We start from the raw sequence: 26,221 nt of genomic DNA on the forward strand, positions 1-26,221 counted from the left end.
CGCTAGACTCGAGCGCTTCGGTATAGAATGATGAAAAACTCCTCTCTTATTGCTCATATGTATTTGCTCGAGCACAGTCTTTGAGATAATTCCGGCCGTTGTGAGATCTTCAAATCAAGGAGAGATTATCCCTTGTGTTCTGCCATTCCATGGGATTTGATTTGATTTGATTTTCTCAAGCTATTTACCCCGCAAGGGGTATGAGCTGTCCATTCCATGGGAGGGAGAAAGCTGTTTGTAAAAGTTGTGACCGCCCAGACAGGGTGACCTTCTTCAGATGAGGATCTGCCGAACGCCCGAAAGTGGAGTGGTTTGCGTGATCATGCCAAATTCTTGCCAATACCCCCGACTAGGCAGGTCCCTGTGTGTTTTCGCCCTCCTGCATTTTTCTATCCCTCTTTTGCGTTTCTTTATTGCTATTTGATTTTGCGTGTACATATATCTTGCGAGGTGTGCTGTTAACGCGACAAAAGAAAAGGCTTGACTGTTGATTTGCCGTTCTTAGAGGATTTCGCCGCGATCTATCTTGTTGTTCGGCATAGAAATGGTGTCTGGAAGAATCAGAAGAGTGGCGGTTATTGGAGCCGGTCCCTCTGGTGCTATCACCGTAGATGCTCTGGCTCAAGAAGGTGTCTTTGACCAGATTCGTGTTTTCGACAGACAAGAAGGTCCCGGAGGATGTTGGTAAGTCTCTTTTTGTTTTCGATCGCGCCAGCAAGTCGTACTGCCGAAATGAGCATATATGAAGCCCATCTAGTGATGACTTGTTGTATTGAACATAGTTTTGACAAAACGCATAGGTATGGAGATAAGGCACCACCACTCCCTCTCAGTCACTTCGGAGCTTTGGCTACAAGAACAGCAGACCAGCCGGTAGAAGTGCCTGAAAAATTTCCAGCTCATACCAGGAGGAACGAACAGCCCCGATGGACAGACTCGTCAATTTACCCCTACCTGGAGACTAATGTCGATGTAGTCACCATGGAGTACACTCAGGAACCCATAATCGGGGCACTGTCCGCGCGAACAATCGAGTTGCATGGCGAAAAATCGCCCTTCCGCCATTGGACTGTGATGCGAGACTATGTGACTAGTCTGTTCAAACGCAATGGCTACGAAGACCTTGTTTCTTACAACACTCATGTTGAGAGAGTGGAGAAGATTGGTGACGAATGGAAGATCACGTTGAGAAGAGAGGAAGACGAGAGAGACTATTGGTGGGTCGAGTGGTTTGATGCCGTGATCGTCGCTAGCGGCCACTTCAACGTGCCATATGTCCCGGCTGTCAAGGGTCTAGAAGAGCTTGAAAGACAACACCCTGGCAGTGTCTTACACAGCAAGATGTATCGCGGAAGGGATGCATACAAGGGCAAGCGTGTTGTCGTCGTTGGTGGCTCAGTCTCTGCAGCAGATATCTCCACCGATCTTGTTGGCGTAGTAGACTCCAAAGTCTACGCAGTCGTCAACGGACACACCATCAACCCATACTTCGGAGATGGCGCTTTCAACAATGTTGGGGTCATCAGAAAGCCTACCATTTCGCACATTGATACTTCGCATGGCCAGCGCACGGTGCACTTTATTGATGGTTCATCGGCCGAGAATGTTGACCACCTCATTTTTGGCACTGGATACTCCTGGAGTCTCCCCTTCCTACCAGATGTAAAGATCAGGAACAATAGGGTTCCTGGGCTCTATTACAATGTTGTATACCAGCAAGACCCGACATTACTATTTGTTGGAGCAGTAAGTGTTGTTGTTTACACTTCACGACGTGATGCTAACAAGACATAGGTCGGCGCAGGACTAACCTTTAAGATTTTCGAGTGGCAAGCAGTGCTCGCAGCGAGATTGCTAGCAGGACGTGCCGAACTGCCATCTATTGATGAACAACAAGAGTGGGAGGCGGAGCGTGTGAGAAAGAAGGGAGATGGACCGGGCTTCAACGTCATCCATCCGGAATTCGAGGAGTACTTTGAGGCTGTTAGAGCTCTTGCTGGACCTGGCGCAGATGGCAAGGGACGGCCTCTGCCTCCTTACAAGCAGGAGTGGTTTAAAGCGTTCATGGACGGGCATGAGTTGCGAAAGCAGATGTGGGACAGAAAAAACGCTGCTGCTGTCGAGAGCGCCAGATCAAGAATATGACCGGCGCTTTGAACTAATTGAGTACTACAGCAGTTGTATTGACGATTGAATTGACAAATTCTTTCAACATCGATTGTCATGTACTATTCTCACCCTCTCGGTGCATACCCTTCGTCTCGGGATGAAAGCGTATTGAGTCAAGACATGCGAAAACGATGTAAATGGCCTCACTTGGCTCGACGCAGAGACGTAGCTGGCTTGCGGCTGTCCACAACTAGGGTCTGATTGAATTGTCTAGATCAGGGTCGTCTGATTTAACGTTCTTGCCCTAAGGCGATCCTCGGGGCAACAAGAAGCCGACTGCACCGCAACTTCTTTCTCAGAATCGAACAACAAATCGTGTCTGTTGTTGTTCGATTCTATCATCCTTCGCGGAAAATTGATTCGTTGATCTCATTCGACTCATTGGACAACAAATTCAAGATGGATGGTTCGGACGCTGCTGCTGACAGCCAGAAGACGCGCGAAGCCAAGAGGAAGTTGCAGCTTCGTGAAGCCCAGAGACGCTTGCGACAACGTAAAATGGACGCTCTGAAGGATGCGACCAGCGAAATTGAAATTCTTCGCAAACAGCTCGCGGAGGCCCAAGAAACTATTGCTCGCTTGAGTTCTCAAAATGGTTCGCCCGATACAAATGATATGGTTACTCCTGGTATCACATCACATCAGACCAGTGCAGGATTTCAGCACACCTTGGGAAGCACACATGCATTGGATGGTCAGGTCAATTTCAATGGGTACACATTGGGAAACAACGGTCTCGAGAGATCATTGTCACCCTTGTCTCCTGATACCCTGGAGGGCTTCTTTCCTGGGGCGTCGAATGATCTGCTGTCCTTAGACACACCGGATGCATTTTCTTTCCCGCAACTCAACAACATGCAAAGGCACACTCCGGTTCGTAACTCTATGTCTGGAATCTCTGCTCATGAGGCCGGTCAGGTTTGGCCGCTAGCCGACAACGTGATGAGCGAGGTCGGACTTGGCTATGTCGCGTACATGCCACTGTCAGCCTATGCGGATTCGCCAGAAAGCCCACCTGCACAGCTTGTTCGACAGCCTTCTCCTCCACCAGTACAGACTCCTATCCGTGGACCGACTTTTGCAAAGAGGCTCTGGCGACGTTGCGCGGAGATGACACTGCGTGTGCTTACAGATACCAAAAAGCATCAAGCTCTCATCGAGAGAGCCTTCGGAGCCTATTTTGGTCACTTCTCGCCCGCAGTCGTCAGTAAAGCCTTGACCTTGGCTCTGCGAAAGGATGAGTTTGGTCAATTGGAGTACCACAACTATCCTAAATTCCACTTTGCATCACGTGCGCAAGCGGTGCAAAGCCCAGGCCATGGACAGTCGGACCAGGACGATGACCCCTACATGACCCCTCGCGACATTGAGAACTACTTCGTCTGGAATGGCCAGTTGAGACAATCGCTAGACTCCAAGGGCAATCTTGTGACCTCACCTTGCCATTTCGATTTCCAGGGCAAGCGATGGATTCTCGAAGAGAACCGACTCATTCACAGTAAGCTTAGAAAATCATCACTTTGGACAAGCAACCTGCTGACAAATGTTTAGTACTCATGCAATTCTCTGTCTGCCTCGGTCAGGGTCCTGCTATCTTGGCATCGCAAGTCGTCATTGCGGCCTTCCAGAGCATGCAAAGAGTCTCTATTAACATGTGAAGCTCGCACGTGACGCACTGGGCGACGCTGGCGACCACCGCGAAACAATACCCCGCACTAGTCTGAACCGCGATACAGGTCGTGTCTGAGTACGAGAGCTATGCGGTGATCGAGTAAGAGAGATTGGGTCTATCGAATATGCTACCTGAGAGAAGCCACGACACTGGATTTCCGACGCTACTGTGCCCCCTTGTCCTGGAAACTCAGCTGCTGGTCGATTGCCTCTTTGAACGTTTGTTTCCATGGAGTCCACTCTAGTCCAAGGTACTTCTCTGCGTTACCGGTCTCTGCTCCAGTCTTTGGGCCTTCGAAGTTTGGCTCAAGCTTACTCAGATCGGGGTATTCTTGCTTCAAAAAAGTCGCGATCTCGTTCCATGACACTTCAGGGCCAGAACAGATGAATTCGGTACCCGAAGGAGCAGAACTGTTGATAGCTCCAACATGAATAGCGGCGACATCCTTGACGTCTACCCATAGCGAAGGAAAGGCCGGATTTCCGTGCTGGATAGTTTGCCAAAGCATGTTGTTTACCATGTCAATCGATTCTGGCGAGCTTTGAATTCTGCTCTCGCCTATCACAAGCGTGGGATGGGTTGTAACAAGCTTGTAAGCAGGTTTCTCTTTTTCGAGGAAATCGCGAGTAGCCTGGTGAGCGAGAACTTTTGAGATACGGTACATTCCGTGACCATTCTCGTTCGAAGCATCCAGATCAACACCCGCCGACAGGACTTCTCCAGAGTTCTCTGTGGTCGCTTAGCACTTCGCTGAGGAGACAATCACAGATTAGTCTTACCCTTGAGCACTTTGTCGCTGATCATGGGAGTGTCTAGCGGCAAGAGTGCAACAGCTGACGAGGTGATGACAACAGCTTTGATCTTGGGGAACTCGAGTGCTGCGTACAAAATCGCTTCGGTGCCGTTCAATGCCGGCTTGATATAATCCTCCTGCAAGTCTGTACCCTTTCCAGGGATGGGAGAAGCGACATGAATGATATAATCAACGTCTTTCAAAGCGGTCTCGAAGGGCTTTCGCTCACTGATATCGGGTATAACGACAGTCTCGATGTCGGAGGTATATCCAGAGTAGCGCTTCTCGATGAGCGTAGCCTGCTCGGCCTTTCGGACGCTGAGGCGGACGCGGTAACCTGTCTCGAGAGCTTGCTGGATGACTTCAGCTCCGATATAGCCAGTACCACCAGTGATGAAGACTAAAGACTTGGACATGATGTAAACAGATTTCGATAGGTTCAGGCTGAAAAGGTCAGAGCTGTAGTGTAATGATGATAAATCGAATCGAGAAAGGTGCGACTGGTCGCCATTTATTACGTTCGCGCGTTCAGGCAGGTCTCACCGTCCCACTCAGTTCAGGAATGTGCTTTGTAAGACAGCATTGCTGTGCTGACTGTAGTAGTAATATCCATCCGACTATAAGAAGCATTAGGCTAATGCTGGTCAGCGAGCTGCTATCACATATTGCCAAGAGTCGGCATGTTCGAGATGAGATCCCCCGGCTCCGAGGCCCTCCAAATCGGCGTCAGGGGCTTGAGCTCCGAGGCGCTTGGCAAAAATGTTGACTAAACAAATCAGCTCGTGCCACCCACAACCTGTCACTTTACGACATGTTGCCCAACTACATAAGATGCTTGAGTAACACGACTGCGATCAGCGGTCTACGTCTCAGTCCACTTTCTCAAGTCGCACAGTGCATCGAACGATATGCTTCGTTCTGAGCAACTCACGCGTCAGCCATGACCGCACTACGATAGCACTAACCCCTATAGCGGTATCCACCTCAGGCCTAGAGAGCAGACTATCAGTAATCGCCAGAGCTGGAATGACGTTGAGTTCACTAATCCATTAAGACTCATGTATATAAACACAATATGGCTGGCCATCAATTAGCGACATACAAAATCAATTTGATTGCATCAACTCGGTCTTCACCTCTTTAATTTCCAGCACCAAAGAAGCTCCAACAAATCTCAAGATCAATCAACCGAATTACCGTCATGCCTCTCTGGCAAATCTACCATCCTCCCGGCGTCTTTGAGGATGCCGAATCGAAAGCAGCTCTCGCCGCCGACATCACGAAAATCTACACCTCCGTCGGCCTGCCCCCCTTTTACGTAGTCGTCCACTTCAACCCCATCGCCCCTACCAATGTCTACGTAGGCGGCACTCCAAAATCATTCAATCCAACCCCCTTCATTCGCATCGTCATAAAACACATAGCCATCCGTCTCAACAACGACACTGCCACCTATCGCAAAACCACCGGTATGATAGATAATGCATTGAAACCGCATGTCTATGACAAAGGCTGGGATTGCGAGTATCATGTCGAGGAGACTGAGAGGAGGTTGTGGAAGTTTAATGGGTTGATTCCACCAGAGCATAAGAGTAAGGAGCATGAGGTTTGGGTGAGGGAGAATAAGCCGGTGCCTTATGAGGGTGCTTATTGGTCTGTTGAGAAGGGACAGTATTGAGCGGTCCGCCGGAGAGGAAGATGGTACTGATGACGTTTAATACGATGCGTACTTGGTTTGTAAGCCCAACTATCGTTTCATGTATGGCAGCAGTTTGTTCAATGAGTTTTCTGTTAGCCTACAAGTACCAGCTATGTCGTGTTGCGCAGATGAGCCTCAATGGACAGGCTAGCTTTTACCAGAAAGTCACTGTGTCAGGTCATCAATGGTACGATTCGAGACCGCATCTTTGACCACAATACTGTAATACCCGGATAATCAAGTGCTCTGGAGGGCGACGTCGAACCATGTACACTCCACTATGATGACTGGACGTAGCAAAAAGATAGGCTCAGATTTGTGCGGCGACGACATCCCGTCTCAAGCTGTGAAGAGAATAGTTTGAACAGTGTTACTTCGAAGCAGTCATATCCAGATCGCTGATGAGGCAGGAGCAACAGACAAAAAGCGACGAACGTAAGATTGAATAGAAACCCAATTCGCTCAATATATCATAAGTCCATATCTACATAACAACAAGAGTAACCTGCCTCTCTGACATCCAACACATGCCCGGTACATCCATGCTCGTCAACACACTTCCCATCATCTAGACAGGTCCGGCAGCCGCTTGCTCCTTCATGACCTTCTGATCAACCTTGTACTGCTTTCTCCAGTCCTCAGCGTACTTGACACCGAAGCCGTGCTGGAACACCTCTCTGACCTCCTCCAGAGTCATGTTACTAGCCTCCGGGTAGCAGAAGTAGACAAATATTAGTCCTGCAGTACACAAAGCGGCGTAAAAGCCAAAAGTGCCGCTGGGAGTCATGGTCTTCATCATGGTCAAGAATGTAGATGAGACAACGATATTAGGTCCCCAGTTGAAGATGTTGATAAAGGTGGTTCCCATAGCGCGAACTTCCATGGGGAGGAACTCGTTGGCTTGCCAGGGTACACAACCCAAGCCAGCGGCGTAAAAGGCGACAAAGAGGATCATGGCGACGAGGACGACGTAGGCGGGCCAGCCGATGTTGTCGTTGGTGAGTTCGAGAGTCTTGTGGTCGAGGGGGATCCAACGGAAGCAGATGGCGGCTAGAGCAAGACAGAGTGGCATACCCCACATGGTCCAGAGTAAGAGACGGCGGCGACCGACACGATCGATGATGAAGATGGAGAGAACGGTGAAGATCCAGTTGACGACAGCCACGACCGTTCCCACGGCGATCGGGTTGCTGAAGCCCACAATCTGGAAGAGGGTAGCCGAGTAGTACATAAGTGTATTGAAACTAGATGTCACATTAGGGGATGATCCAATGCGAGAGGAAATACAGAACGTACCCGCAGAATTGCTGGAAGAACATGAGGCCACAAGCGGCGACGAGAGCGCGGAAGTTGGCGGGGATGGTGAACAGATATTTGACGGCCTTGCGAGACGAGACCTCCTCATTCAGAGCCTTGACAGAATTGACACCGTGCTCGATAGACAACACCTTGTCCGCGATTTGCTCTTCGGTACCTTGAGGGTAGATTTTACGCAAGACTGCGATACATTCTTCACGCTTGCCATGTGCCATAAGCTGGCGGGGAGATTCGGGACAGAAGAACAAGAAGATTCCGAGGACGATAGATGGTATGGCACCAAGACCGATCATATACCTCCATCCATGGGTGACTTTGTAGAATGCGGCGTCGAATGCGTATGCCAGTACTGAACCAGTGCCGAGGAAGATCATGTCGATGGAAATCATACGGCCACGATCTGATAGTCCAAAGTCAGCACTTTCTTGATCAGATTTCTTCTGCGTAAAACCTACACTTTGCCGGAGATATCTCTGCGATGTAAAGGGGAATGACCATGGAGGCAGAACCGACACCAAGTCCGATGAGAAATCTTCCAACACACATTTGAGCAATTGTATACGAGGTCGCCTGGACGATGGCACCGACGGTGAAGAGGATCGAAGCGAACCAGATCGCAGGCTTGCGACCATACTTGTCACTGGTTAAGCCGGCGATAATCGACCCGACGAAGGCACCGGCAGCACACAGTGCAGTGATGGCTTCTTTTTCATGATCCGAGACAGGTCTGTTATTGAGATCGTTACCGAGGACGACAAGCACACCGGAGATAACACCGGTATCGTCTGGAACGAGGTCAGCATATGCCCTGGATAGGATGTGGCCAGGGGTGATACTAACAGCCGAAGAGTGAACCACCGATGGCGGTGGCGGTAGCGCAGAGCCAGACGAACGGTCCTGGCTTGGTATCTTCGATGGAGTCGAGGTTGCGTTCCTTCTCGTAGCCTTCGCTGACAGTCGCATTCTTCATCTCGAGATACTCAATCTCCCCACCCTTAGTTTTGTCGTTCGACATGCTGGAGAAGTGACGATGGAGAAGAAAAAGTGCTTATAAGGTTAAGCGAGCCGTTGAGACTTCCGGTTTCTCGAATCAATGAGTGGTATGGTCCACGGTCTGGGGATGGCTCAACAGTTTATATATTCACTCATCTCACCTATGATACAATCAGAGTTTCTCGAGAGCCCCCGCGTCCCCAGACCACGCATCGTGGCTAGGGCTCACCAAAAGCCGATAACATGCGTGAGCACGAGCAATTTACTAGTATAGGCAATAAGGTTACGACCGGCAGGCCAAAAGCAAGACCAGAGGTCGTTGGATCGTCTTAGGTTGTCTGGGGACGAATACCCCGGTCTGGGGAAGTTCGCGGGGGTCAATCATTCGGTTGATGGCGAGTGGACCACGGTGGACCTCTTCGGCAGTGTGAGAAGGATCACGGCGTCTCCAGTTTCGTTTGGATGTGGTTCGTACAGGGCGCATTTCGAGTCGGCCCGGGTATAAGCTAGACTCAATGAGGGCTTTGGGCAAATTCTCGTCCGGGACCGCATATTTTACAATCAATCCGGTAACAACTGGTCCGCAGTGCGCGATGTATCTTGTACCTAAACACTGCCCGCGGTAGTCGTGATCCTTACCGTTGCTCTAGAGCCCAGATCGTCCTTCAAGTACAAGGTCGCTCAACCTGGGCTCTCGGAGCGCGAGTTGCCCGAAGCGCAGTACGCCATTCCTGTGCTCACGCTTCTGTGGCGGGAAATAATTTCAGCGACGACAACGACATCTACAAAATTGTCGCAATCCCATACTGCCAAACTGTATCAGACGTCGGCCACTCGGTCTTTGAACATTCACAAAGGCAGACTTGTTGGTTGGGTCAGATGCTAACGGCGTTGCTGTGTGCTCATTCTCCGACTGTAACTTCTGCCCAGCTTGTAGACAGGAGCCGGAAACTCGTCGAGAGATGATATTGATCCTTGGTAGTTGGAGACGAGCTCTCGATCTCACGGTCTATTCGAGGCCGCGTGTAGACATGACTCGAACCTCACAGATATTACTCTAGACCTACATGAGAGAGAAGATACAGCCAGAGGTTCCAGCAACATTAGCCTACTCAGTCTTTGACAAAAGCTATCATGACTAGTGGATGATGATCTCACTCCGCTGCAAAGGCTCTGTAATGCATTTTGTCACCTAGAGATGATTACAGCTTGATCATTCGTATCGTGCATATGGCGTTCTAGTTTCCACGATATTTTTTAGATGTTTGATACGGGTGATGCTGAGCAAGAGCAGCCCCCTCTGTCAACCGATGGTGTGCGGCTGTGGTCTCATTCAGCCTCGCCCTGTCTGTAGCCCCAGGCAGGGGCTGGCGGCCGGAGTCAAGTATCCGTCAGTTCGTTAGCGCTGCTGAGAGTTATGCTTTCCAGGTACTGCTCGCCTGAGATCTCCCCAATAGCTGTCCGTATTGCCACATCTTAGGGCATGCCCCGCCTTAATTGTTAGGTGGGCAAGAAGAACCTCCTCATCGATCGGGACAACTAGGCGCCATTCGACGAGCGGTTCTTGATCTCGAGCGTTCCACACCAAGATAGTGGTGCCGCTTCGCACCTCATCTGTTCTGCTGAGCTCAATTGTATGATTGCTCACGGTGCTCTTTTGTGTTTGGAGAAGCACGCCCATTTCCGTCATGTCGTCAGCTCTGATCCTCTTGCTGGACATGAGCGTGACCTTCGAATGGTTGGAACGCGTTGCGCCGATCGACTAACACCCTCCAGGAAAAAGTCAAACTCTCCATGTTGATCCTGATACGCAGACTGAGATTTGATTGTTCTCGTGACCCGCTCGTATGTGCTTCTCGGTCTTACTACCTTCTATCCCATGCAGCGTTACACTCCTGGTCTAGTGTGGATGATTGTTTCTGCGGTTGCCAACTTGGGTCTTGGAAACGATGGGTTTGACTTGTGCGGAGGCTTTCAAGGTCTGACTTATCGGAAAAGGCCTCGATGTTGAAGTGAAATACACAAGCCAAGGACTTGACCAGCATTCCTGGACGTACATTCCCTCAGTTCTACTGACACAGGACTCGGAGTGTATGGAGATATACGAGTGAGGACAATTGTTTTCCAGAATCCAAGTACGTGTCGACAACCTGACGTTGACGCCATGATCAAATCCAGGAGTTGCGCATCATTTCGGCGGTGCATCGCCCATGGATCCTTGGACGGGAGTCATCAGTATCCAATCGCTTCTCAGTAAGAAGTGTCTCAGGGGATGGGCGAACGCCTGGCGTCATGATGATCGTGAAAGCCTGCAACGAATATGGCTCGAGGTTCAGTCGCGAACAGTACGAAGCTGACAGTGACGCCTCAAGACATGATCGCGGCTCAATTCCTCCCTGCTTCCAGAATACAACAAAGGTGATATACATAGTCGAGGCGACGATGCACAAGTGAGCATGTACAATTCTTGATGCTGGCGGAAGCGGGCCGATCGAGGAGTCCGGAGCCGAGATCGGAGGAGCTTCGTCCCCGCCGTGTGGACAGAAAGTGTAGACGAAACTTGGTCGCAACATCTTTACTCTCAAACAACACACACATAATACCAACATGCCTTCATATAACATTGTCGTCTTCGCCGGTAAGTCACAGGTGCGTCAGTGAGAAGGCAATTGACCAACACTGACTTGCAACAGGTGACCACTGCGGTCCTGAGGTACGAGCACAGCGATGACATAATTACCCAGACCAAATTACTCACTTCCCATGTGCTCAGGTCACAGCTGAGGCCATCAAGATCCTCAAGGTGATTGAGAAGGAGTCCAAGGATATTACCTTCAACTTCGACGAGCAACCGCTTGGTGGTGTACGTCTCCTCGTGCGACGTTCGAACAAATAAGGCGCTTACAAGTACACAGGCTTCAATCGACGCACACGGTATCCCTCTTACCGACGAGGCTCTCAACGCCGCAAAGTCAGCCGATGCCGTCCTTCTTGGTGCCATTGGTGGCCCCGTACGTCTTGAAAGAAGCTCGAGTCTCAAACACACAATCTGACGAGTCACAGAAATGGGGAACTGGAGCAGTGCGTCCCGAGCAGGGTCTCCTCAAGCTGCGCAAGGAGATGGGCACATTCGGAAACCTTAGACCATGCTTCTTCGCCTCAGACTCGCTCATCGAGGGCTCGCCTCTCAAGGCCGAAGTCTGCCGTGGTGTCAACATCAACATTGTCCGTGAATTGACCGGTGGTATCTACTTCGGTGACCGCGTCGAGGACGATGGTTCGGGTTACGCCATGGACACCGAGCCTTACTCGCGCCCCGAGATCGAGCGCATCACCCGTCTCGCTGCCAACCTCGCCCTTGCCGAGGACCCTCCAGCCCCCGTCTGGAGTTTGGACAAGGCCAACGTGCTCGCCACCAGCAGACTGTGGAGAAAGGTTGTCACAGAGGTCATGGAGAAAGAGTTCCCTCAGTTGAAGATTGGTCACCAGCTCATCGACAGCGCTGCCATGATCATGGTCAAGAACCCTCGTGCCCTCAACGGTGTCGTTGTCACCAGCAACTTGTTCGGTGATATCATCTCCGACGAGGCCTCAGTCATACCCGGCAGCTTGGGTCTTTTGCCCAGCGCTTCACTCAGTGGTGTCCCCGACGGCAAGAGCAAGTGCAACGGTATCTACGAGCCCATTCACGGTATGCTGCTTGAACAAGTCACTCAAAAATCTCCCACTAATTTCAACACCAGGTTCCGCACCCGATATCTCCGGTCAAGGCGTTGTCAACCCCGTTGCTATGCTCCTTTCCGTCGGCATGATGCTCAAGTACTCCCTCCAAGAACCCGAACTTGCCAAGTCAGTCGACGAGGCCGTAAAGATTGTCATCGAGCAAGGCATCAAGACTGGCGACATTGGCGGCAAGGCAAAGACTGCCGAGGTCGGCGATGCTGTCGCCAGCGAGTTGGCTAAGCTCCTCAAGAAGTAAACGAAAGCAAAAAGCTATACGATGGAACATGAATCTGTACAAAAAAGCAAGGACTAGATACGACAACAGCCAAAGAATGACACTTATTGATGATCTCTTTTGGATACCCATACTTCTCGAGTGCACGAACTAGGTGGGGAGACGAAGACATGATCCAAGCAGCAAAGCACGAGATCGACAGCTCGGTGCTCGGGTTAAATGAACTAACCTTGTGTAGCACCTTCCTCCTCTCTGTGAAAGATCACCATCTCCAGCTTCTCCCCCACGTCTTGGATCATGCATATCCTTCTTGGCACCATCACCCACGGATAAATTATCACGAGAAGGAACGACTACAGCGCCTTCATTCCTTGTACCCCGCAAACCTTGGTATAGTCCTGGTGCATCCTTCTCGTATGCTGCTCGGGACAAAATACACCGGAGTTGTTCTTTGACCACTTGTATAACAGGCTCTTCAACACGTGTCGGTTCAACAACCGATCTTTTCGGTCAGTATCTCATAATGTTTGGATGGAAACCACTCTCGTACTTTTTGCTTGCTGCTGCTGCTCAGGCCAAGTACATCGTTCCCGGTGCCAGATGGATTGATACCGATGGAAACCTTGTCAATGCACATGCTGGAGGTGTGACTGTGGGTAAAGATGGGAAGTTCTATCTGTTTGGCGAGTACAAGATTGAGGGGCAGACTGAAGGTGGCGGTGTGTCTGTCTACAGCAGTGATGATCTTGCTACCTGGACCTCCCACGGTCTGGCTCTTGGTGGGTTGACGCGATACTTTCTGATTTAGGAATACATGCTGATGATGATGCAAGAACCTATCGAAGATCACCCGTATATTGCTCCCGACAAGATCATTCAAAGACCGAAGGTGTTGTATAATGCCAATGATGATCAATACCATGTACATGTCCACCCCTCCCTCCTGTCCGCGTCTATCTAATTCCAGTACTAGATGCACTGGCACGCAGACAACAGCACCTACGGCTGGCTCCTCCAAGGTCTAGCAATCTCCCCCAACATAACAGGTCCCTACACCTTCCTCAACGCCACCGCGCCTTTTGGAAACTGGTCTCAAGACTTTGGCACCTTTACAGACTACAAGACCCAAAAATCCTACGCCATGTACAGCAACGGCGACAGAAAAGAAGCTCGAGATGTCTACCTCGCCGCCTACGATTCCTCAAACACTGAGCTTGAAAACATCGTCCACAGATTCGACAAATACGACCTCGAAGCCCCCACGATCATTCAAACAAATTCCTCATACTATGCCTTGATGTCTCATAAAACTGGCTATCGACCCAACAACGTCGTTGCTTTCAGAGCAGACAAGTTAGAAGGACCATGGAGTCAACCCTTTTTCGTCGCTACACCCAATACTCGGACGTATAATTCTCAATCTGGATTTTCGTTGAGGATTAGTGGGACCAAGCGGACTACTTGGTTGTATTTGGGTGATCAGTGGGATAGTAATAGTTTGTGGGAGAGTAGATATATATGGTTGCCGGTAGATATTGATGATGAGGCGAAGAGTTTGAAGTTGGAGTGGTGGGATGTTTACGATCTTGATGTGTAAGTTTGATTTTATCTCCGACTTTCGCTATGAGAGAAACTGACAGTGTCACAGCAAAACTGGTGAATATACACCCATAAACGGAACTCCCTACTACGCCATCGATGCGATAACATCTGGAGACGCATATAAGCAAGAAGCTGTAAGTTCTTTCTCCCTTCCCCTCGCCACCTCAACCCCTACATTGCTAATCATTTTCCCTCTTTGCTATCAGAATTTCGCATCCAACAACACAATCATCACCAACATCTCCGGCAACACATCCACAGCAACCTTCCACATCCCTAGCAATGGCTCCCACCATTGGCTCTCCTTCTATTACCAAAACACCGACGACATGGGTTTCGGCGACCAACCCGGCGGCTCTCCCGATCGTATAAAGACGCCTTGGGCACTTCGTCGTATATCTTCCGTGGTTGTGAATGGAAATGTGACGGGCATGCAGACGCTATATCAAAGGGATACGCATAAAGGTGTCGTTTTGTCGACGCCATTGAAGGTTTGGTTGGATGAGGGGGTGAATAGCGTGGAGGTTGGAGGGTTGTGGAATGGGATTGATGTTAAAGGGGCGGATTTGGATAGAATTGTTGTGTATCCTACCGAGGATTAGAAGGAGGACAGATAGGTGTGGAGATGCGGTGCTTGAGATACAGTAGGACTTTGCCAGATAAAAGTGTTCATGAAACTGAACAGTGTGATTCACTCTTGCATGGTGGGCACTAAGCAAGTAGTCGATTACATAGAAGACATACTATTTAACGGTTCATGGAGTTTGAGAGAGTGATCCCGGTTTTGCCTTCCCAGGCTCAACGTCAAGCTCAGAAGTAGCTGATGCAAGGCACATGATCTTCTGAAGAACAGTTTTGCCCATTGGAAGACTTCAAGTCTCATGCTCTCCGTGCTCTTGATAGTGGGTCGAACATATTGCTGCATTGCGACGGGTGGACCGATGGAACGAAATGCAGTCGTGAATCGTGTTGTTTTAGTGGCTATATACCCTAGTGCCTTGATCTCCTGTATGTATCGTCGTGGTAGCGATCCCCGCCACGCCTTCTGTCATCGCGGCGATCGTCTCTCTTATAGTCACGATCACGCCTTGGGCTTCGATCCCTATCACGGCGTGCTGGGCTTCTGTCTCTCTCATGGCGCGGCGGGCTACGGTCCCTCTCCCGACGTGGCGGACTTCGCATAGGACTCCTCTCTCGGTCGTCCTTGCCACCGTCTCTGCGCTTGCCGTCTTTGTCGAAAACATAGTCGTAGCGTTCACCACGGCTGTTACGACCACCGAATCTCTCGCCTTCCCTGTAGTGACGTTTTGCTTCGAGACCAGCGATACCACCGAATCCGCCCTTCTTTCTGGCAGTCTTTGAATTGGTTGTATCGCGCCAAACGTCAGCGAGCCTGCTGACACTCTGTGAAAAGTCGACGTGAATGCGGTGGTCATCGATCAAAACGCCCTGCATCTTGAAGTAGGCACGTTCGCAGTCTTCTTTGCTAGCAAATTCAATAAATGCATATTGTAAGCTGTCACCAGTCTTTTTGTCGCGAATGACCTCGCATGACAGGATTTTGCCGAAGCGGCTGAAGATGAGCTCAAGGTCTTCGTCGCGAGTAACAGGGTTCAGTTTGCAGACGAACAGCACTTGTTCAGGAGGCGTGACGTCGGCGAAGGGTAGATCACCAATGAGCTCAAGGGTCAAGGCTTGGGCGCGTGCTTCACGCTCGCGGCGTAGCTTCTCGAGTTGTTCCGGGTCGGTATTCTCGGCAATCTCTTCGTCATGCGCGATGCGCACGGTAGCCAATTGGCCTGCTGTCGGGACAGGGCTTTTTGGTGGCTCGACGAGACCCTCAGGGTCGTCGTATGGATCGTCAAGGACGGCTGTATGAAGGATACGTATGTCTTTAAGCGGGCGACCCTTGTCGTCGATGAATGCGGTGTTGATCTTCTCGAGAGCATCGAAGCCTTCCACGACTTCGCCGAAGATGGCAGCCTTGCCGTCGAGTAGGTCCAGGTTCTCACCAAGAGTGATGATGAACTGACTAGCAGCGAAGCGATCATCCGGGTTTATCGTCGAGGCGGTTGTTGCCATGCTGATGGTGCCTCTCTCTGTGTGCTTCCTCTTGCGACTGAACTCGGGCTTGAAAGTCATGGACTCGGGTCTTGACGTCTTCTTTGTGACACCGTCAGGAAGACCCCATATTGAAGAACCGCCATCACTTTCGGGCGCATCAGGGCCAATGGGGTCGCCAGATTGGAATGAGAAGTTCGGTTGGACGTTATAGACGGGCGAATAGTTGTAGTACTTGATCTTGCATAATTTCAGGAAGCTGCGAGTCTTAGCAATTTTGATCAGCGTTTGGTATGGTGACGACGGATGCGCACTTACTTTTCACATGTCTTGGGTGCCTCATCAACATACAAGTCGATGGTAATGTCACCAGCGGACGTTTCTAACAGGACTGACATTTTTTGCTGTTGATGTCGCAGAGAGCGCGACAAGAGCGAGAGTGACGCGTTATACTTCGCGCCCGTCGGCCCGTCATCGCCGGACGTCTTACAGAGCACTCCACCAACGAAACCAGCTCAACTATTCGCTGCTGCAAGGCACAACAATCTCCGAGACCAAAGCATGTTCATCGAGAGTCTTGACATGTCCCGGCTCCCGAACGCGCTCTCTAAGCTGGAACATCATTGTGCCTTTTCACAGCTGCATATCTTGCCTGTGACTCTGATAGAGAGTCGCAACGCTGTCTAGCAAACGCTATCTGCTCCATACAAAGTCGTCCTTACAAGGAAGGGAGCTCTCAATTTGAGCTGGCAGTTCCACGACATGATCTCTGCACATCGCCCGCCTTCCCGGCTACCATCATGCTCGACTCTGCATGTCCGGACCTGCACAAGCGTCCCCGGCTGCTCATGCCGCACCTCCGAGAGATATGAAGCGGCCTGTACCTTTGACAGCCGGCCGCTCTGTCCTGCAAACTGCATCGTGTCACTCCAGAAAGACTTCCTCCGAATCCAAAACATGCCTCCTGTTCTTCCAATGAAATGGCAACCTTCTCATCACCTGCCTCGTTGTGCATGCTCTTGTAGCAAAGTATTCGTTGACCGCACGAGTGCTTGGATCCTCTCAACAATCTGTTGCTTCGGTCCTCCTGCTTTATCCCTGCTCCAAGTGCGCTAACATGCTCCGATTCCATGGTTCGTCGCCTTTATACTTGTCAGGATCTTCAAACCGATTTCTCTCTTGCCTGTGTTAACCACCGTATGGGTCTCCAGAATTCATTCGGTTTCTAGGCAGAGACTTGTGCGGGCCACAGCCCCTCAGCGGCACTCATCCAGCATCGTCACCTGGGCCGATCTTCTCATCAGCCACACGAGCCTCAGACTGCAACTACCCGTTCGTGTTTTGCTTGTCAAATTCGCTCTCGCCTCTTGCGTAGCCAATATCTGGTTCGCTCATGCGCCCTGTTCAGTGTCGCCAATCGGCACCTTGCTGCTGCCACTTGTCATCAGTACAGCACCAGCCTATCATTTGGTCAAACCCCTGTTTCAGAGACAGTACAACATATCATCTCCGCTTGAGCCATTGACTGACTCTCTCGTACCATATGCTCTGAGACCACCACCTCCCTTTGCGCCTCTAGAGTCATGCTTATACCCGTGGCTTCTTTGCTTCACCGTGAAGTCGTTGTTTACTCGCTGCCATTCTACAGTCTTGATGCCCACCGCACGTTCACCGCCGGCTTGATCCCTGCGGCGCTTACAATATAATGCCTCTCTTTCTCAAGGCTGAGGACATGTCATCTGCACATGCATGCGCTCTTATACGAGGCGATAATGAACCACAGAATCTTCGCATTCGGTCCTAGTTCTTGTGTCTGACTGATGCATAATAGATAGTCTGGGCTCTTTCGCGTTTCACCACTACGTGTTATCGTTCTACGCTCTGCAGTATGCTGTCTCGACACCCCGCGTACGCTTGCAGGAGTGGCAACTCAACAGGTCTCGCTCTGCTTCCGTTTGATCAGCTCAAACGAATACAGCGCACGTTCTGTCTACTCTTATCCGGGCTCCCCGCTTCTAAAGAGCGTCAAAGCCCGGGGACGCAATTCCTCATGTCCTTTCTCCAATGACACGGCTCATTGCGTCGCCCTGCAGCCAAGCAGGTGCTACGGTCAGAAACGAGATGTGCTCATGCGATACCAGATCCAACGACATCGAGAGCTTTGATGGAGCTGCCGTTGGATAAACCAGAAGCCCGGTACATATCGGACTTCAACACCAGGGGGCACACTCCTCTTCACTGCGAGTAACTGGGTTAGATTTTTGAGCGATCACATTCCATCCGTATGGAGCCCTAAGACAGTAAATCTTAGCGGAATCATAAAAGATTGGTGCTTTGCTCTCAGATGTTATTCCAGTTCTGGTGCTTTTCATTTTCTGATTCTGCTGTGCTTTTGTTCAACTGATCGTCTATGCCCAATCCTTGCTTATTGATTGCCTTTTGCTTCCCCTTGACAAAGACTGGTTGCGACACACACAAACATGGCTCAAACCTATCAGAAGGGCCACTACGATTATGACGGCATGCAGCAGTCAGAACGACGACCTTCACGTGGCCCTATTCATGCTGGAGTTCGAGGTGTTCCTTACGTACCATACACAACCAGACCAGACCCTCGTAACGAGTCAAGAACCTATGTTCTTGCGACTCCTATCTACGATATAGATCAAGACAGCGATCAAGGCTCTGCCAGGAAGCGTACCTCAATGGCAGTGAGTAGATCAAGACACCGATGAGCCCGATCACCGACCATTCACTGATAACATTAGTGCGGACGTTGTAGGAGACGAAAGATTAAGTGCAGTGGAGGGCTACTTTGTCAGGCATGTCGAAGTGCAGGAGTTGATGCTAGCACTTGCAGCTATCACAGGGTATGGCATTCGCTTGTTTGTGCATTCAGATCAAATTTGACCTTTTCCACTCACAGGTAGGCACAAGTCAAACATTCGACCTTGATACCTCGGTAGGAGGACCATCACCTATGGCTCCAATCTCTCCATACAGTCCTGTATCATCAAACGGTGGAGGATATCCTGCATACCCAACTGACAACAGATCTTCATCCGTACCTGCACATGGTAGATCTGGATATTCGCAAACGTCGCTTCCCGCTTACACTTACGACATTGATACTCCTACATACGCACTCAGCGACGAGTCCCGTGCTTGGACATCTGGAAACCGAACTGGTACCGCAGTCAGTTACTACCAACAGGAAGGTTCATCGTCGTATGAGTACCCTACGCCAGTGTCTAAAATCTCGAGCGACTCGAATGAACCTCTTTCTCCCCTGAATATGAGCACCTTGCAGTCATCGCTTCCTCTTCCTCTTGAGCGCCGCTTACCCGCTCCCAACTTCGTCGGCACCTCGATCACACCTGACAACGACATTCGCAGCCCCATCAGTGCCAGACTCTCTAGCCTGAGTATCAGTGGACCATACAGCAGAAGCAACAGTGGTTCGTGGGCCGTTGATGGCGTCGAACGCCGTCAGCCCTCGATTCACGATCTTGCTGAGGCCAGTATGATGCTGCCACCAGTGACAAGAGGCCTCGTCGGAACTTCAGCAAACCTGCCTGCTCTCGGTCAAGACGCTACTCCTATGTCTACTGCAATGTTCGTGTCCACACCCAATGACAATTTGGCCGCCATTCAAACTTCCACCGGAGCTGCACAGCCTACCTACTACACAGCCACTTCCTCGTCGCTCCCTTCACTCAACACTGGAATGTTGCTACCCACAAATTACGCTCGCTACACGGCCATCAACAACAGTGATCCTTCCCTGCCAAACATGAATACCAACGATCGCACAGACCCGACCTCCTACTACGGCTGGGGGTCCACAACCGCCAGTGGAACCGAAGTACTACCCATTTTGAACACTGTGGAAGCCACCACCCAATCCACTGCTGGTGCAGACCGAAAGTACACATCCGCTCAGGTGTCAGCAAGATATCCACCGCTGCAGCACCCGGAACCCAAGATTGTGCCATCGACTCCACATGCCACTACACTTGAGAGGCACGGTCGTACGCAGCAAAAGGACGATAAGCAACATCGACCCTCCTCTGGTTCTGGTCAGCAAAAGAACACTTCGGGCTCTTTGAGCTCGAATCATGGCAAGAAGTCAGGACACGAGCCCAGCAAAGGCAGTCTCTGATCTTTCGTGTTTCGTTTCAGCCATCCTCTCTTCTGTGCGATGAGCTTCCCTTCACGTGTGTCGAACTTCAGAATTCTCTTTTCCTACTGTCGCTTCAACTTCTTTCTGGTTAGATGGCGTTCCAACAAAGCGAGGCTTAATCTGCAGTGTTCTTTGTAACACTAAATTTTCCTTGGGCTAAAACTTTTTTCATCTCATTTTCTCTTACTTGAAAATCGCTCTCAATATTGTCTTACATTCTTGGCGTCAAAAAGGAAATCAAAAGGTCAATTGGGGGCAAAAAAGGCACGATACCCCCTTTACGATGTACGGCAGATGATGAAGAGGAATGGACGAAAACTAATTCGTGGCAAGCGCAGGGGTAATATGGAGCAGGAAAAGGGGGGGGAAACGTAATTTAGATAATGAAAATATTCAGCAATGACTTACTTTTATACTCCTTACGATGATACTCGATGCTCTGTCAGTACAAACACTAATCCAGAGCTCTGTATTATGGTGGTATACTATGGCCGATCTGTCTGCACGCTCGGTGGACTCTTGACATGCCAAACAATCAACCAATCGTGGACTCTGGCTTTGCTCATACCCATGTGAAAACGTATCATCAAATACATCTCTACCAACGCTTCGGCCCAAACGTCTCACCCTCACCAACAGTCTTCCTAATCGCCGTACCCAACGAATCCATCGTCTCAAAAACCCCCACATTACCCCACCACTCAGGCACATTGACCTCTGGCAAAGTAATCGCAAAGAAGATGACCAACGTCGCAATGATCAATCCAGAATCCAATGCCGCAGCTGTGATATAGTTGTAGGTCCTCCACCACCCATTCCAGCGTCTTCGGATCCACCAGTTGAAGACTAAACCTACAAAAGCCCAAGAGGTGAAAGAAAGAGGTGTAGCGGGAGGGAGCCAAGACATAGCTCCTAGCATGACTGGGGCGTGCAGGAAGCGGAGGGATTTGTAGGGAAGTGCTTTTTTGAGAAAGAAGAAGGTGATGGGGAGGAGGGCGCCGACGAGCCAGAACCAGTTGAAGGCTGCGTAGATGGAGCCGGGGCCGAACATGCGTTGAGGACCGATGACACCCCATGTTATGCTGGAGGAGAAAAAGGTGCGGCCGTTGGGGCAGGTGAAGTGGGAGGCTTGGTCGGCGGCACAGGCATTGTCGATGTTGCTTAGTGTCCAGTTCATCACTGCTACTTGGACGATAGAAGCCCAGCAGGACATGACCACTTGTGACCAGAAAGTGATACGGGGAGCTATCTTCATGTAATGTGCCAATTTGAGGTCAGCACTATATGTTTGCGCTTGTCCTAGAACGATTGTACTGTAGACCTTGAATATCATGACTCCAATAGGACGACCTGGAATCATAAAGCCGGCAAGATAAGGTGAGATGACATTGAGCGACAGCTGAATGTTAGTGATGCCCAAGATCATACAGCAAGGAATGATGAAAACCAATGCGATTATTATGGCGACAAAGTACGCCCACCAGGGGCACTGCGAAGAATAGCCCAAAACAGTAGCAAGACCAAACGCAGTAGCTATGGCGAACAGTACGGCGTACCACCAATCTGGCGCCTCGCGGTACTTGGCCATCTGGCGCATGTGGACATCATCAGGGTCCTGCTTTCTGGCGAGACGTAGTCGTGTCCAAAGCTCTCCACGGTGGTAGACGATGGTATGTACGATTGCGGCTATGAGTGCAGCAAAGCTCAGACCATAGTTCAGGGCAAATGTGGGTGCGAGGAACATCGGTGAGTATTTTTGGTACTTGTCGACATCGAAAGTATAGCCCGGACCAAGGATCCTGGTGACATTATATTTAGATTGGGTATTGTCGAATGTCGCAGAGGTATTGATGGGTAGATACTCGGAGTAGAGAGCGCCGGTATAGGAGATACCTATGCTTCATTAGAGATTGTGATGGTTTACCTCAGAGTTCAACTCACCCAGTGTTGTGATGATCATGAACATACCCAGGCCGATGATGGTATTGAGATGTGAGAAGGTCGGACTAAGCAGGGGGTCACCAAGATAGGCAGTGACATATGTCCAGTCAAATGTCAACGGGATCAAGGAGAGCCCCGTGAAACCACCAAACAGTTGATTGATGGTCGCATTGTTTGGTCGAATCCAAGTAACGAATGAGAAGACCGACAAGCCTTGCCAAATCACACCAGGGATCCAATAGTAGACGAACGAGCCTAGAGCGACATAGACGAAGAAGCGGTATTGAGATATCTGCCAGCCATTTGCCTTGCTTGGGTCGGCTTTACTCTTGTCGTGAAGTGCATACAGTAGTGTGGTCATTGAGAAGTTTGCGGGCCAGATCAGAGCTGCGGGCCAAACCAAGAATCGTCGAAATACTCCAGCAAAAGCGATACCAATGACTTGAGAGCTGAGTGTGAAAAGTAGCTGGAAGCCCCACCCCATGTCAAGGTTGTACAGTGACTTTGCTTTCAGAGCAAGAAGAGCATCTGTGCTGTAAGCATAGCCGTAAGTAACGTTGGCCATGAGAACCACAACGGTATGCTCCTTTATGGTGAATGGACCAGTGTTCAGTGACCATTCTAGACCAAATGTCTTGAACTTTCTCGTCGGCAGTACTGTGGCAAGAAACTGGCCACAAGGATATACGACCAGCAGTATGACCACGGTCGGAATGGTGATTGCCGGGCTGCGCATACTCAGGAACATGTTAATACCGCTCGAGAGTGTGACGAAGATGAATCCGAGTAGCCACACGCGTACGGTGTTTGCTGTTTCCCCGCCATCTGTTTCTCGAACAGCAGCGCGAACTGCTTCATATGGTGATTCTTTGGCGAAGCTCTCATCGACTTCAAGCGCTTTCTCAACATTTCCTGTCTTAATGGCCTCGTCTAGGGCTTTTATCTCCTCGTCAGGAAGATTTGGATCGCTTTGATGTACTCGTTGTAGCTTGTCGATATCATCGAGCACTTGAGCCTTAGGTAAGGCATCGGATCGACTGTCGACGACTTCCTCGACGGTCCCGTGAGCTCCTGTAGACTTGGTAAACCTCATCGTTCTTTTGTGCATGTGCTGGACACTTAAGAGTGATGATCAAGAGAAACATAAAAGTAGTTATGGTGGCAGGTGCGACCTGTGGGTGATTCTTGTATGCCGCATTTCCGTCGGCTGGCCGAGAGCGTCCTAATGGTTGATACTAATGATCATGCGACGTTACATCGTATCTTAGTCGTTGTTGCTATCTAGTTCGGCTTAAGACACCAGACCACGGACTATCAATGAACCGGTCTGTTGATCAACACTGATAGGGCAACTTGACGTGCGGGGTGATGTCTTAGCGCGTTGGAATATAGTGATTACAGGGGCGCGGCGCTCAGGGTATCGTATCAAGCATAAAGAAGTCTTGTTTATCTCGGCGGTCGCTGAATACGCTCTGCCTAAGCCGAGATAAGATACAATACCATGAGCATATTTCTCTCATCGGGTCGATTGCTGTACGACCTGAAAGAGACACGGGTCGTATTCAGAGATCGTAAAATTTCCAACCTGCCTTGTAGCCAGGTTGCAGTTTCCTCTCCTGCAACAAAGCCCTGAGAATTTCAATAGGCATTTCTCCTTCCTTGAGTATGCGGTCGTGGAAATCTTTCTCCGCCATACCTGCGCCTTCTACCATCTCTTTTCGCATAGCATAAATCTGCAGTGCTCCAAGCATATACCCAGCTTGGTAAAGGGGCGGATAGTCGCCATTGAAACTTCGTCTGACTTCGCCCTCCGCTGTAGCCCTCTCGTGCCCGACTTTCTCGACCAAGTAGTCGATACACTCTTGCGGTGTCATCTGGTTCAGGTGGAACTTCAGACTGAAAACGATACGAGCACAACGATGCATGCGCCAGAAAAGCATGCCAATCTTCTCCTCCGGAGTACTTGCAAAGCCACGATCCCATAGCACAAACTCCCAGTAGAGCGCCCAGCCTTCAATCCAGAAAGGGGTGGTGAAAAGACTTCGGTAAGACCTGAATCGCGCAATCATGTACATCTGCAGGTGGTGGCCGGGAATCAGCTCGTGGAAGACAGTGCTTCGCGACATTGGTCTGTTGTTTCCACGCAGCGACATGAGCTTGTCTGCATGCGACATTGTGTCCGTCGGATATGACACAATCAGATCGTCCCCTCCGAGGAAGAAAGGATTGACCTTTTGTCGCGCTGGCGTCATCATAAAAGTTCTCCAGCATTCCTCGGCGATAGGTGGGACAGTGACCATATCGTGTTTCTTGACGTATGCCACTGCTTCTTCTGAAAGCTCGTGAACGAGGTAAGTCTGTTGGCCAGGCTCAACATACAAGTTCTTGACATGTTCAAGGGCTGCTTTCCAGTCCTTCCCATAACCAAGCGTTTTGGATGCCTTGATCATCTCACTTTCGCACCAAGCATATTCCTTATCAGCAATCTCCATCAGCTCCTCCGGACTGTAAGCAATAAATTGAGCGTCTAGACTTGCTAGCAGTCCATCTCGACCAACTGGCTGACCAACAATGTCACTGGTAGAACTGCCGGTCGCTCCAACTAGCTTGGCTCTCACAGCTGTCGCTAGGTTCTGTAGCTGCTTCTGTGCCTCCTCGCAGGGAGCGATGGTCCACCATGTGAAGGTCGGGTCGTATCCCTTGTAGAAGTGCATCCACTCAGAGAGCAAATACTGTAGCTCATCGAGGTTATTCGCTGCACGATAAGCCGCGAAGCGAGCACCTTTACCATTGATTCGGAGTTGGTCGCTTTCAATATCACGACTCTTCTTTTGTACATCATTCGATACGGATGACAGTATTTCTGCTGCATACTTCCCAGTAGTCGGCACGACCTTTTGTCTCCGTTCGATTAAATCAACCAGCTCGGATGCGAAAGGTTCAAGGATAGGCTTGAGCTCCTCAAGAGAAGTCTCAAAAGACTCAAGGCCTCCAAGCTGCTGGCGCAAATACTTCTCCAGTAGCACAAAGTCGATTTGGTCTTCCAGATCCAGCTGATCAAACTCAAGAGCCTTCAGCTCGACCAATTTGTCGCGAAAGTAGTCTTTCAATCGTTGGGTTCGTGTTTTGGAAAAGTTGCAGTTGTAGAATTGTTCAATGTCCGACACGTCCGCCGTGACGCACTCGATCATCGCGCTGACAACTCCAGGTCTGGCGCGTCTCGCGGACGCGATAGGTAGTCTGACTCTCATGATCCTGTCTTTGATGTTGACACGCGATTCCGATACTGGCTTGGGTGTAGAGGCCAAACACCTTCTTTTGAGGTTACATTGTAGGGAAGCTTGATAATCACTTAGGCTAACCTCGGGTAATTACCCCATTGGCCTATCAGAGCCTCCAAGATAGATAGACTCGTATCATACGAACTTAGCTGAGGCTTGATAAGGTCATCGAGCAATTGGATTAGATTCCATGCTGAACGTGCAAGGTGTTTCGTGTAATGCACTACATGATAACAAGCCGAAGAGATGACGTGACTCAAAATGAGCTGTTGGCGTTTAAGCACGCTTCCAAAGTTCGCATTGGCGTTCTCAACGATGACGGTGTGTTGGTAGCTGTTGTCCACTCTGTTCTGTCTATAAAACGCAATCTCGCAATTGTAGAGTGATTTCTGATAGTCCAAAACTGATCCCGAACACAGTTCCAGCATGTAAGACAATCCTACCGGTTTTCAATTCAAAGAAAGTCATAATAGACGGAATCTCACTCAATTTCACCCCGTCATTGCAAAGCTCTAGGTGAACAAAATCGTAGAGACCATAGACCAACCATAA

The 26,221-nt window shown here is 50.2% G+C and overlaps 11 protein-coding genes across 11 annotated transcripts; 6 read left to right on the forward strand and 5 right to left on the reverse strand.

Annotated features, from left to right (window-relative positions):
- Positions 1–317: 317 nt before the first annotated feature.
- Positions 318–2,357, forward strand: AUEXF2481DRAFT_495095 (uncharacterized protein). Its single transcript, XM_013491651.1, has 2 exons — positions 318–1,746; positions 1,795–2,357. Exons 1-2 carry the CDS (start codon positions 679–681, stop codon positions 2,143–2,145), a joined length of 1,419 nt encoding a protein of 472 aa, XP_013347105.1. The 5' UTR covers positions 318–678; the 3' UTR covers positions 2,146–2,357.
- AUEXF2481DRAFT_495792 (uncharacterized protein) lies at positions 2,358–4,082 on the forward strand. The gene is made up of 2 exons (XM_013491652.1): positions 2,358–3,667; positions 3,721–4,082. The coding sequence occupies exons 1-2, from the start codon at positions 2,569–2,571 to the stop codon at positions 3,825–3,827; spliced, it is 1,206 nt and encodes a 401-aa protein (XP_013347106.1). The 5' UTR covers positions 2,358–2,568; the 3' UTR covers positions 3,828–4,082.
- AUEXF2481DRAFT_2516 (uncharacterized protein) lies at positions 4,005–5,576 on the reverse strand (the record flags this gene model as incomplete). Its single annotated transcript, XM_013491228.1, has 3 exons — positions 4,005–4,570; positions 4,621–5,078; positions 5,566–5,576. The coding sequence occupies 3 exons, from the start codon at positions 5,574–5,576 to the stop codon at positions 4,005–4,007; spliced, it is 1,035 nt and encodes a 344-aa protein (XP_013346682.1).
- Positions 5,447–6,532, forward strand: AUEXF2481DRAFT_37112 (uncharacterized protein). The gene has a single exon (XM_013491448.1). It carries the CDS (start codon positions 5,836–5,838, stop codon positions 6,310–6,312), a length of 477 nt encoding a protein of 158 aa, XP_013346902.1. The 5' UTR covers positions 5,447–5,835; the 3' UTR covers positions 6,313–6,532.
- A 369-nt stretch (positions 6,533–6,901) lies between these two features.
- AUEXF2481DRAFT_62792 (uncharacterized protein) lies at positions 6,902–8,620 on the reverse strand (the record flags this gene model as incomplete). Its single annotated transcript, XM_013491496.1, has 4 exons — positions 6,902–7,577; positions 7,630–8,050; positions 8,106–8,435; positions 8,491–8,620. 4 exons carry the CDS (start codon positions 8,618–8,620, stop codon positions 6,902–6,904), a joined length of 1,557 nt encoding a protein of 518 aa, XP_013346950.1.
- A 2,630-nt stretch (positions 8,621–11,250) lies between these two features.
- On the forward strand, positions 11,251–12,622 carry AUEXF2481DRAFT_26952 (uncharacterized protein; the record flags this gene model as incomplete). The annotated part of the gene is made up of 6 exons (XM_013491321.1): positions 11,251–11,281; positions 11,337–11,356; positions 11,417–11,506; positions 11,559–11,654; positions 11,707–12,334; positions 12,387–12,622. 6 exons carry the CDS (start codon positions 11,251–11,253, stop codon positions 12,620–12,622), a joined length of 1,101 nt encoding a protein of 366 aa, XP_013346775.1.
- Positions 12,623–13,124: 502 nt separating this feature from the next.
- On the forward strand, positions 13,125–14,805 carry AUEXF2481DRAFT_2520 (carbohydrate-binding module family 35 protein; the record flags this gene model as incomplete). The annotated part of the gene is made up of 5 exons (XM_013491229.1): positions 13,125–13,380; positions 13,435–13,523; positions 13,575–14,194; positions 14,250–14,337; positions 14,410–14,805. 5 exons carry the CDS (start codon positions 13,125–13,127, stop codon positions 14,803–14,805), a joined length of 1,449 nt encoding a protein of 482 aa, XP_013346683.1.
- A 388-nt stretch (positions 14,806–15,193) lies between these two features.
- On the reverse strand, positions 15,194–16,662 carry AUEXF2481DRAFT_26954 (uncharacterized protein; the record flags this gene model as incomplete). Its single annotated transcript, XM_013491322.1, has 2 exons — positions 15,194–16,523; positions 16,583–16,662. 2 exons carry the CDS (start codon positions 16,660–16,662, stop codon positions 15,194–15,196), a joined length of 1,410 nt encoding a protein of 469 aa, XP_013346776.1.
- A 1,876-nt stretch (positions 16,663–18,538) lies between these two features.
- AUEXF2481DRAFT_496417 (uncharacterized protein) lies at positions 18,539–20,636 on the forward strand. Its single transcript, XM_013491653.1, has 3 exons — positions 18,539–18,975; positions 19,033–19,134; positions 19,191–20,636. The coding sequence occupies exons 1-3, from the start codon at positions 18,745–18,747 to the stop codon at positions 20,424–20,426; spliced, it is 1,569 nt and encodes a 522-aa protein (XP_013347107.1). The 5' UTR covers positions 18,539–18,744; the 3' UTR covers positions 20,427–20,636.
- A 409-nt stretch (positions 20,637–21,045) lies between these two features.
- Positions 21,046–23,481, reverse strand: AUEXF2481DRAFT_62577 (uncharacterized protein; the record flags this gene model as incomplete). Its single annotated transcript, XM_013491479.1, has 2 exons — positions 21,046–22,340; positions 22,389–23,481. The coding sequence occupies 2 exons, from the start codon at positions 23,479–23,481 to the stop codon at positions 21,046–21,048; spliced, it is 2,388 nt and encodes a 795-aa protein (XP_013346933.1).
- Positions 23,482–23,950: 469 nt separating this feature from the next.
- AUEXF2481DRAFT_26957 (uncharacterized protein) lies at positions 23,951–25,639 on the reverse strand (the record flags this gene model as incomplete). Its single annotated transcript, XM_013491323.1, has 1 exon — positions 23,951–25,639. One exon carries the CDS (start codon positions 25,637–25,639, stop codon positions 23,951–23,953), a length of 1,689 nt encoding a protein of 562 aa, XP_013346777.1.
- Positions 25,640–26,221: the final 582 nt, after the last annotated feature.

This window comes from Aureobasidium subglaciale (assembly GCF_000721755.1).
Source record: "Aureobasidium subglaciale EXF-2481 unplaced genomic scaffold scaffold_3, whole genome shotgun sequence".
Classification (NCBI taxonomy): domain Eukaryota; kingdom Fungi; phylum Ascomycota; class Dothideomycetes; order Dothideales; family Saccotheciaceae; genus Aureobasidium; species Aureobasidium subglaciale.